This window comes from Meles meles, chromosome 9 (assembly GCF_922984935.1).
Source record: "Meles meles chromosome 9, mMelMel3.1 paternal haplotype, whole genome shotgun sequence".
Classification (NCBI taxonomy): domain Eukaryota; kingdom Metazoa; phylum Chordata; class Mammalia; order Carnivora; family Mustelidae; genus Meles; species Meles meles.
The window spans coordinates 24,285,260-24,297,807 of NC_060074.1; the positions used below are offsets into that span (position 1 = coordinate 24,285,260).

The window sequence follows — 12,548 nt, forward strand, 5'->3', positions numbered from 1 at the left end:
TCCTTGTAGAAATCCACAGACGATGAAAAGATAGCTAAGATAATATTACTTTAGGCACAGGCTTGCATTTGTATCTGGACATGTAAAACAAACTGATGCCGATCAGTTGGGGCAGAAGTATTAGACATGCCTCCTTAGCTGCTAATGCAAATAACTTAAGCTTGCTACAACAAAATTTTGCATTGCCTTTGAGGAATGGAATAAAACTAGAGGAGAGATATCAATAATTATCCATACTTTCTATCCACAAAACTAACCAGAAATCTCTTGACATGTTCTCAGAGTAATGCCATTAGTCCAGTAGGTGAAAGTATGACTTAGTCATCTGTTGAAAACAGAGCCACCGTTTGCAGAAGTTGCTCCACTTATTGACATTTGCATAAAGCATCGTCTAGCACTGCTTCAGTGTCTGGCACTGAGAGAATTGGTCACTGGTGCCATCATTATGGTGCACTTTTCTTAACCTTCATGTGCTTTGTGCTACCTATCTCCATTTCCTTCACCATCGCTTTGAATCTTTTTGCATTTGCAACACTTTTATGTGATTATAATAGTGTTAAACAGAAGTTATAATTTATTATCTAGGAATACTTTACATGTAATATATTATTGATGCTTTTCAGGTATTTGCATTATTGCATAACAATTAGCTTTATCAAAATGAAAAATTATATGACTATTTTTTTATTAAATTATAATGATTAACAACATTAAAGTCAGGATAAGATAGCTAAGTGTTGCAATTTCAATTACAAAAATGCATGCTTATTCTTCATTTTGGAAGCCTGCCAACTAGAGAATATATTAGGCAGTGAATGAAACTAGACAAGTCATCTAATTCAGCAATTTCTAGCTGGTCAGATATATTTTCAGGCAAATTTAACCTTTATAAGACTTATTCTTGGTCTCTGCTTCACAGAGATTATACAATTGTTTATTTTAAATGAAAATTATAGTGAAAGAATATATAATCTAAAAGTCATTGAAATTTCTGTGTCTATCAATTTCAGTTTGCATGAGGCTAAGTGAGGGGTATTAATAAGGACTTAGAAATTCTTCATTCATTTTCAAATAAAACTGGTAGTGGAGAATTGCCTTACTTTACAAACCTAAATAGATTGTGTTCTTTACTGGCAAATGTCCAGTTCATTAATTTTTGTCATCTTTCAATTAACTGCTTATTTTTTTGTGTCAAATAGGATTTTAAATGGTAATAACTATTTTCTTACAATAGTAAACTGTCCTGTTTTAAAACTGTTGGGAAAATAAAAAGCTATATTTTAATAACTACATATAAGCAATAACTAGATACTATATGAATGACCCCACAATCTCCTTGAATCCTCCTTGGATTTTGATTAGTATCATTTTTAGGCTCTTGGGGACCATAGGAGTTACCAGGATGACTTCCAGAAAAAAAAAGAGTAAAAACTCAGCTGTGTTTGAAAATGCAGAAATGAATACAAAATAAAAAGCATTAAGACTTAGTTACTATTAATATTCTGACATACTTTCTTCTAGTCCCACTTTTTATGTATTGATATATCACACATATGCTTTCTAAATTACATGGATACTTTTCTATGTTCATAAATATTCTTTGTGAATACAGTTATTAATAACTATAGTATCTTATCACCTGGATGTATGATATTCTGTAGTTCATTTTTATTACAAGTTAGGTGTTTTAAGTACTTAATTTTAATAAATAATGGTTCATGGATATCTTTGTGTATTTGTCCTAGCACATTGGTTTGAATATATTCTTAGAATATATTTTTATAAAGAGACTTATTAATAAAAGGTATTTGGTCACTTTTTAATTATATTAGATAAATATGGCTAAATTTCTTGAAAGTTTATATCAATTTATATTACTACTTGCAGTGTGTGAGAGTAACTGCACCAATGTATTAATCTTATTTAAAAAAATGTGGTTTATCAATTTGTAAATGAATAACACCTCATTTGTTACTTTAATTAGTATTTATTAGTGAGACTGAATCTTTTCATATGTTTACTGATTACTTTTTGGGTGACGTGTATCCATAATTTCTGTACATTTTTCTTTAAAAGAGTTTAGTTTTTATGATTTTAAATAATAAATTTAAATTATATGTAATTACTTTAACATACCAATATTTTTCTTGCAGTTTTTTCTTTTAGAAGTTTAAAAAACTACTTAATCAAATATACCTGTCTTCTACTTCACAATTTTTTCTTGAATGTTAAGTTTAGAAGGGGTTTCCACATTCCCAGATCATATAAATATTTAGCTGTATGTGCTTTCTGTGGATTTTATGATTTCTTTTTTTTTTTAATCATTGATATCTAGTTCATCTGGAATTCATTTGGAAGCAGGATAAGAGGCAATGTTCTACATTTTCTTCTCAAAAAGTTAAACTAGTTTTCATAACAACTTCTATTGCATAATTCTTGCTGTGTCTTTTCTGGAGACTTGATCATCAAAAATGTAGACTTACACTGGAAGGAAGACATAGGGGATCTCACTGGAGACAATGATCCACATTAAAAACTACTGTACTCCCGGGTTGAAGGTCCTAATCCAGAACCTTACTGGCATAGTTGAAATAATGTTCTTAATGGTGTTCTTAACAGATTTAGTTGTGGTATTTTGGGGCCTATATGCAGATTAGAAAGAGCAGGAAAAGGGGACTATGAAAAGGGCATGAATTAGCATAATTATTACAGTTAGAAAAACTAAAAAGTAGCCAAAGTTGTATTACTCAGTGGTAGTGTTCGTAATGATTACCATGTTATTAAGAAGAAAAGATATGATGATCTTTATTTACACTGTTCTAATTTGATATGGATCAAAGCAAAGAACGACTGAGTGATAGTTTTAACATACATTAAAACTATTTTGCTTGATATAGTCATGTAGAGTAGAAACTGTAGCGGCGCCTGCGTGGCTTTGTTGGTTAGGCCTCTGTCTTTGGTTCAGGTCCTAATCCTGGGGTCCTGCGATTGAGCCCTCCATTGGGCTCCCTATTCAGCAGGGAGTCTGCTTCTCCCTCTCCCTCTGTTGTTTCTCCTTCTTGTGCTCACTCTCTTTCTGTCTGTCAAATAAATTAAAACAAAAATTATTTTAAAAAAAGAAAAAAGGAACTTTAAAGAATAATTAGAAACTTAGGATATTAGATAAAAAATGCTTAGTAAGTACATGTGAAAACAGCATTTTGCAAGTAAAATCCTTCTCCCTACAATCTATGACCACAATAATACAAACAAATATAAAGGTCAAGGAATTGAACAAATCCCTGAGTAAGGAAGGTTTTCTCTGACTCACTTCCATTTTCATACTTAGACTGTAAATGTCAATTAGCTCAATGAAATCTTGCTGATAATGTCAGCTGTCAGTCATTATAGATGGTGATGTGTGAAGTTTGTCAGCAGGCATGGACTACTTGAGTGATAAATGAAATAATGGGGGCACAGGAGCCTGAACAAAATTTCTCCCTTTCTGGTAAATCCACATGGGGATTTAAAATAAGAAGAGAAAAAAATACATTAAAATATGTTTTAGTGTGGTGTTTATTTAATGTAGTATCTATCTTAAAATATTCATCTTTTACCTTTAAATTTTTTAAAGATTAATGTAAATGGCTGATGATTAATCATAATCATTTCCCAAATACATTGGTCAATGTAAACAACATTAGCTGCTGCAAGAGGTAAGATGCAAATCCAAAGCCCTTTCACAACAAAGGTCCTTTCTTAACTTGTGACTCTGTGGCTTTCCTCCATTCAATGACAAAGCGATGTGGACAGCCATCTGTCATCTATACTGTCTTTCATCTACATGGCTCTCCAAAGTCATTGTGGCAGGAGAAGAAAAATTGTGAACTATGTCTGGGTGTTTAAAGGCCAGGACTGGAAGTGGTTTATATCCTTTCTGCTCATACCCTGTTTCAAAACCCAATCACTTTACCTTAATTTAATTGCAAGGGAGGCAGGGAAATGCAGGAAGGGGTGTCTCAGTCATTTGAGTATCAGACTCTTGATTTCAGCTAAGGTCATGATCTCAGGGACCTGGGATCAAGCCCTGCTTGGGTTCCTTACTTAGTGGAGAGTTTGAGTGTCTCTCTCCCTCCCCCTGTGCTGCTCCTCTTTCTTTCTCTCTCTCTCACAAATAAATAAGATCTTAAAAATGGGGAGTAATACTGTGTACAAGTTAAAGAGTGTTTCATACATGTAGGACTACTTTTCTTATATACATTATTTTATTTGAAAATTTAAGGAAAAAAATTACATGCTTATGGCAAAATATTCAAACAATACAGAAAGATATAATATGAAAAATAAATGATTCTCTTCCCTTTGTTCTGATCTCCATTTACCACATCCATTGGTGACCACTGTTAGGTTTTTTCTCTCTATAAAAATGTTTTATACATACATTAGTGCTTACAATGTAGATCCTTTTTACTTTATTAAAAATGGGATGATTTCATTTATATGCTATTGTGTACATTTCTTAGTTAATAATCTATCAAAGAGCTGATTCTCTATAAATACATATAAATTTAGAGTGATAGCCAAAATATTTAACAACCATTATTTAACATGGGCATGACCAATCAGGATGGATGCTGGATGTAGAATGGGAGAAAGGTCCTGGAGGCTCAGGTGTGCTAACAATTACTTTAATTAGGGCATGATGCTGAGTAAGTTGGGGGCAAGGATTAGTAACCAAAGAAGGGGCTAGGGTTGGTGGAGGGAGAGGAACATGAAGGACATGCACACGGTTTCAGTTGTTTCCAAGTAGATGCATATCTTTCAGTATTTTAACTATTAGCAAGGCCATACTGGTGCACTAGAGTTATATCAGTCCATGGAGTCTATCAATATACTGACAATATCTGCAATTAGTGATATTAATTCCATGTCTACTTCATTCCAGTAGATTTATTGCTTATTTTTTCACCTTAATATCTTCTGCATATTTATACTCTAGCTTTTCTCAATGGTGTAGTTTTTCATTTATGTTGTTCCTTCATGAGACTGTCAGTCCTTCAATGAAAGGAGTGTATTCCACTTCTGTTTTTGATCTGGTAACTAACATAGTATCTGATACAGAATAAACATTTAAATGTTGAATCAATAATCTTGAACTTTGGGTTCAAAATTGGTCTCGGTAATTCCCTTGAGTGTCAGATCAATGGAAAGCAAAGAACAAGATAAGAGAAGCAGACATGAGCTGAAAGGCTTAGATACAGGGCCTGGAAGACACCTGGGTAACTAAGAGACTTATGGAAGCAGGCCAAGTAGATAAGTTCAGCTTCCTAATCAGGATGGATTCAGGGGATGTTATACTGATACATCCCTGAAATAGCAAGAGTTACTCCTCAGGTTTTTCATCCTTTGACTATAAGCAGGAAGGGAGACTATAACATTCCTACTGACTGGCCAGTGGAGCAAGAGTTCCTTTTATTATTGATCCTGGGACAAAGAGATAATCAACAGTTAACTAGATATGGGACTGGGATTCTGACAGGTGTGATCATACTAAAATCTGCCTTAATCAATATCCCAGGAGAATATTAAACCTGAAAGTTGAGTTGGATAAAATATTTTATAATAAATAGAGTATGATATAATTCATAATGAATTTATTAACTGGTTGAAATTAACATGTGCCACTAATCACAGCAATAATAAAAATATCCACAAAAATTGCTAAAGATTATTAAAGATTTATTAGGTGCTAAGCATGTGATTACCGCTTTATAGAGATTATCTTACTTAGTCCCCACAGCAGCCTATTAATTAGGTGTGATTTTTGGTTGTATTTTACAGATGGGAAAATGCATCCTAAAAAATTTGTTAAAAAGCTTGATTAATTCGGGGTGCCTGGGTGGCTCAGTGGGTTAAAGCCTCTGCCTTCGGCCCAGGTCATGATCTCAGGGTCCTGGGATCGAGCCCCGCATCGGGCTCTCTGCTCGGCAGAGAGCCTGCTTCCCCCCTCTCTCTGTCTGCCTCTCTGCCTACTTGTGTTCTCTGTCTGTCAAATAAATAAATGAAATCTTTAAAAAAAAAAAAAAAGCTTGATTAATTCACATGCTAGTATGTGGTAGAACTCAATCCCTAGAGAAAGCCAGAATTTTTCAGTCCCTTTATTTCACATAGGGAACTCTAAATACGAACTTCAGAGCCATTTACCCTGGGAAATTATTACTTAATTGGTCTGGGGTGTGATCCCGTGATATCGGTATTTTTAAAAAATCTGCCTGATGATTTCAGTGGGTAGACAGACTAAAGAACTACTGACCTATGGAAGCATATTATTGAGAGCTTAGCTATGCTCTCCAGTTATGCCTTGTCAATACAGAGAAATGATAATGGCATGTAGCTTGAAAGAATAGTTTTAAAATTTATTTTGCTCCCTCTATTCTCTATGCACAGTCCTTATTTATGTATCTGCACTTGCCTCACTGATCCTGTCTGCCCATTTGCTTTTGTTTCCTGGAACATTTCAGTATACATGCTGGGCAATGGAAGGGGTCTTACACTTTACCTCTGCAGGTGCATTTATGTTTAGATAGGATTGCTGTTTCTAGGCCTTCACTAGTGGCCCTTATAAATCTTCCTTTAAATATCTATTCAGGCATTTTTATATTTTCCTGTATTCTTCTCAGCTACACCAAAGAGGCTGTAGCTGAGAAGGTTTTATTAAGCTTAGTTGATAAGATTTTATTAAGTGTCTCATTATTTTAGTTTTATATAATGATTGGTTTAATAGTGCTTATACAAATTGCTGGGGATAATAAGTTTGTGGTTCTAGATTTTTCCCTGTAGTCAAAAAATTATATAAGACTGGATTCTGATTCACCTTGCTACCTTGTCTGACATAATAGTTTACCTCCCCTCCATTTCCAACCCAAGCAATATTGTTAAAATGAATTATCATCACAATGATAGTAAAATGGACAAAAGACATAGACATACCTTTCAGAAAAGATGAAGTAAAAAAAGAAAAAAGAACCACAAAAACTTAATCAGTTAATTTAAGAAATGTCAATATTATATAGTTTTTATATGAATTAGCAACAATTTTCCCTAAGACTTTTTACCTTTAGATATAATGTAATTTACATGTTTATTATTTTTATTGTCCATGGTGTCCTCATGCTGGAATGCAGTCTCCACAAAGAAGGGAATTTTGTCTATTTTGTTCAAAGACATAAGAGCTGAAACCAGTGCCTGTCATGAAATAGACATTCAATGATAAGTGTTAGTTAAATAAACAGTTGACTGAATGTATTGTTTTATTTTAGTTGATTTTTTTGTTTCAAGTTTTTATTTAAATTCTGGTTAGTTAACATATAGTATAGTAATGACTTCAGGAGCATAATTTAGTGATTCATCACTCACATACAATATGCAGTACTCATCAGCACAAGTGCCCTTCTTAACACCCATCACTTATTTAACCCATCCCTGAACGTATTACATGTATTACACATGTGTGTCTGTATGCATGGATAGCATTAACAAGATTGTGGTGAATTGCCCACAGTATTATATGACAGGCAGTATATAAATTCATACAACATTTCTGAAGAGCAATCTGTGAAGAGGAATCATGTTTTATGTTAAACATTTTATTCAAATTATTTATTTATACTTTTAGAACTGTGTTTTAAAGACATAATCAGTGAAATGCAGATTTATAGACAGAAAAGTCTGTTCATAGCATTGATAAGCATAAGGAAAACAAATATAACTGAATATTGAATAAAATATGGCGTTCTTTCAAAATATACTAAATAGAATGAAAATGTAGTATACCACTATATTAAATGAAAAATGGAGGATGGATAATAGAATATGGTCTCAAATTTATAAAAGTTGAGGGATGCAATATTATTTCAAAATGATAATAGTGATTATATCTGTGTGGTAGAAAATAAGGTTTCTTTTAATTTTTTTCTTTGTATATATGGAATGCATGATATTTTATAATGAATATGTATTACTTTATTCATTAGAAAAATACTTCAAAACCCTCAGGTTGTTTTTCAGAGTCCATAGTCTCTTCAGGGGTGGGAGGTTGGGGGAACAGGTGGTGGGTAATGGGGAGGGCACGTTTTGCATGGAGCACTGGGTGTTGTGCAAAAAGAATGAATACTGTTACGCTGAAAAAATAAATAAAATGGAAAAAAAAATTATTTTTAATTAAAAAAAAAAAAGAAAAATACTTCATTCATAAAAATTGAATGTATCATTTTCTGACTCTAATATAACCTCCACAAGGGCAAAACTTTTTATCTACTTTGTTCTTTGGCAGATTCCCCATGTCTACAATAATGTTTGGGATAAAGTAGCTCTTATAAATATTTTTTGAATAAATGAATGAGTACAGAAACAAATGATATACCTCCCTCTCTAAAGGCAGTTTTAAAGTGTTAAGTATAAGTGGGTTGATTACTTCCTTCTTTTGTAGAGTTAAGCAGTTAATCCATCCATTATTAAGTATTAATTAAGTACCTGTTTATAGCATATTTCCTTCCATTGCTACTTTCTCATGGACTAAAAATGGTCTTTGATCTCCAGTTACAATTGCTTGGCAAATGTGGATTATTCTGTAGGTGAGATTCAAAATAATTAAATGTTTTAGCTTTAGTAAGTACCTTTAAATTAGCCCTGTGTCTTCAGGTTTAAGAAGAAAACCATAATTAATCCAATAACTTATGTTATTCTGTTTCCCAATGAAAGTGTTTTTGGGTCACCATTTATAGAGGACAAAGGAGCATAAGAATAATCACAGATTTGCTGACATTACTGTTGGGGGTGGAAACTTATTGAAAAAGGACAACTTTTTTTTTTTTTTCCATTTTATTTATTTTTTCAGCGTAACAGTATTCATTCTTTTTGCACAACACCCAGTGCTCCATGCAAAACGTGCCCTCCCCATTACCCACCACCTGTTCCCCCAACCTCCCACCCCTGACCCTTCAAAACCCTCAGGTTGCCCCAACCTCCCACCCCTGACCCTTCAAAACCCTCAGGTTGTTTTTCAGAGTCCATAGTCTCTTATGGTTTGCCTCGCCTCCCCAATGTCCATAGCCCGCTCCCCCTCTCCCAATCCCACCTCCCCCCAGCAACCCCCAGTTTGTTTTGTGAGACAATACCATATTGTACTTCATTGTAATTTAATAGGGGATGTTTTAAAATAATTTTTCCATGTAGCATGCAGTTTAGACTTATGCAAATAGATATGTGCCTTATTTAACATTTTATCCTTTTTGCACGCTTTCTCAAAACTTAAATAGGAAATGAAGGACTTAAGGTAACTCCTGAGGAAATATAATGGTAATATTTATGTTGCAATTTAGTATTAAATAATATGGTATTAATGTGTGCAGTGATATGGCTATTTTACACATAGCTCTTGCTTTTTTTCCCTCTAGGATTCAGAATTTCCCACAGATATGCAACAAAATCCAAACCTGTATTTATGTAAAGAAAATATTGGTCCAGCAAAATTTGACTACAAGCTGAATAACATTTTTAGACTTCATGAACTTCCAGTGAGCTGGTAGGATTCTTGATCTTGATTCTGATTCTTTTATTAATGCCTTTGAGATTCTGTTGTTATGTCTAAATTGTGTTGCTCTTATAGCCATTCATGGTCAAAGTGGTTTGCTCATAGCCTGCTTCCAAATTGCTACTCATAACAACAAAAAATCTGCTTATAGCTGCGTCAAGAAAAAAAAAAAAAAAAAAAAAGAATCTTTAAACTAATTGGTTTAGGCACTTGGTGGCAGTACAGACCAAGTGCACTATTATGTGTATTTATTGTAGAGGTTGTAGTTTAGGCTTAAAATAAAGCACAGATGGTTTCCAGAGAGGTTTGTAGGATCTCTTTAAGATGGGATCTCAGCAACTATGCATTTTCATTTGATTATTTTACCTATGTATGTTTTTTCCTCATTAACAAATCATTAATTTTGGTTTTTTTTTGAAGATTATATTTTCGTGAACTATAATCACATAAGTATAAAGACAAAACTTATTATTGGCATTTATTAAAATGCATTATTTCATAAATCTGCATATTTATATTCATAGAAAATTCATAGAAAAAACATATTTTAAGTCTTATAAAATTTTTACTAGTATTCAGTTTTCAAGAAAAATATTAATATAGACAATCTGTGTATATATTCTATCATATAGTTCTGTGGTATATTAAAATTTTAGGAAGTAGCTTTTATATATGATCATGGATATATCATTTTGATTATGGTTTAGGCAGTAATATTATTTTCTTACCTTTGTTCATATACTCCCAAGTTTATGCCATCAATCTTCAAGAAATTTTAGGTTTGTAAAAAATATGTGGCAAACATGTAATTGCTCCTATTATATTTAATGAGGACAAATGTCTCAGAATAAAACACTGACCAACTCTAATAACTTATATACATTAACCCGTGCTGAGTATTTTTTTTTTTTCTTTTGCAAACTTTTCTCCGCTCCCAATGATTGGGTGTGTTACTTATTTTCCAAATCCTATGTGTTTGATTATTTCCATGTAGCAAGAATATTTATTGTCTGTGTTATCTTACTTAAGAGTACAGCAGATATGATCCTATCTACCCTGATCAAAATCAGTGAGTTAATGAATTGAAAGGGTCTGTTAGTAAAGGAAGTCATAAAAATGACACATTCATATCTTAAGTATTCTACTTTGACTTAAAATAGTGCATTTGCATTCCCATGCCAGTCTTTTGATGTAAAGCCATGGCTTTTTCTTTGATTAAGTGACCATTGATTGGAATGCTACCCCATATTTCTTGCATAAGCTATACCAATAATGTATCATTTACATTTTCAGTTTCAATTTTGTGATTTCCTTAATCTGTATCAAGAACTTGAGACTGGAAGATGATCCTCTCACATTTCTGTAGCATGCCTTTAATTTTCATTGACAGCAGTTCTCCTTATCACACTCATATTTCATCACCTTGATTGATCTTTAATTACATTACAATAGCAAACATGACTGACTTATAAGGAGGGTTAATGACAAACTCCTTGGAACTCTCTGTAATCAAGAATCTTAGCTGGTGGGAGTAGCCTGTGCTGGTCTACTTGGGCATGGTCTGAGAGCTCTGAATAGGTTAAGTGCAATGAGCACAACTAGTGTGTTTTACGGAGAAAATAAGAAATGTTGGTCAATCCAACCATTAAGTGGAGGTTAAGGGAAAAACTTCTATTAAATGAAAATGAAGAGACGATAAGGAGGGAAATATTTAACTTTTAATAAAAGACAAAATCTGAATTTCAGCTTTATTTCCAGCCTTTGGAAAGACAGCTGCCCTGGTAACTACTACTGCAACCCAGGAAATAATTTCTCTGCCACAGTCTTCACTAGTTAGCCCATTAGGAGAGAAAACTAACATTTTAAGCTAGGCAGTAAAGAAAAGAAAAATCAATCACTAGTAGAAAGAATAATCACCAGTCTTCTAGAATAACATACCTCAAAAGAAGATTAAGCTGTGAGTTTGGGACAACTCATTTACTTGAGCCTTTTCATTTTTTTCATTTTTTTTTTTTAATCTGAGTCTTTTTTGCCTGCCTTCATTCCCAGTTTGTCTCAGTTGCTACTTCCTTATACCACCATTTCTTCATTGTCACATATTTGCTTCTGTCCCCACCATTTTTTTCTTCTATCTCTATACTGTCATTCTAGTCTACCAACCATTAACTAGCCATAATATAAAATTCAGTTATAAACTTCTAGTGTTGCTCAAGTAATTTAATGTTTTCTATTACTTTCAAAACCAAATCACTTACGCCCTATCCCCACGTACATCAAAAAGTTCGGTACTATATGGTTCTGTAATGTTTATTGTCTCCTTGATATATTTCTTTAAGGAATAAAGAAAAAGCTTTTGTTTTATAAGTAACTATTTATTTGTTTTTGTCAGTTACCATCAACAGAAATTAAATTCTTCCTCTGTGGTGTATAGATTTCTTAGTCAAAATAACAATGATCATGATGATGATGATGATAATAAGGGTATCGTAATAACACTAAGCATCTATAATTGCTAGAATTCAGCTGGTTTATACATGCTATCTTTAACTTTTTCTGTAAGGCATTTATTATTTTCCCAATTCTCTTTCTCTCTCTCTCTCTCTTTCTCACACACACACACACACACACACACACACACGCCTCAGAGATTTTGAGTCATGGAGAAAGAATTTGTATCAGGTTTGGTTTACTCAAAAGCAAACTCCTAAACAGTAAAGAAGCCATGCAATTATTTTAAAGAAAAATACTGAGGAAACTGAGGAAATAGTATCTATTTTTACAATCAGGCATACAAGTTTGTCAGTAACATACAACTAAATTAGGTATGAGTTTGGCCAGTATCCTTTTTCTCCCTTGATAATTGCTTTAAACTTAAGTATTAAAATAATTAATTAGATTGTACTTATATGAAGAATTTGTTAATCATATGTTCTTTCCTTGGAAAACCAGATTTATTAAAAATGTATTTTTACTGTTT

The 12,548-nt window shown here is 33.0% G+C and overlaps 1 protein-coding gene across 1 annotated transcript in view; it reads left to right on the forward strand.

Annotated features, from left to right (window-relative positions):
- The window catches only part of SPAG16 (sperm associated antigen 16), a 1,085,475-nt gene that overhangs the window by 131,245 nt on the left and 941,682 nt on the right, over window positions 1–12,548 (forward strand). The window contains exon 10 of the mRNA XM_046019197.1: window positions 9,435–9,562. Within this exon, the coding sequence (XP_045875153.1) occupies window positions 9,435–9,562 (128 nt within the window). The remainder of the gene's footprint in view (window positions 1–9,434; window positions 9,563–12,548) is intronic.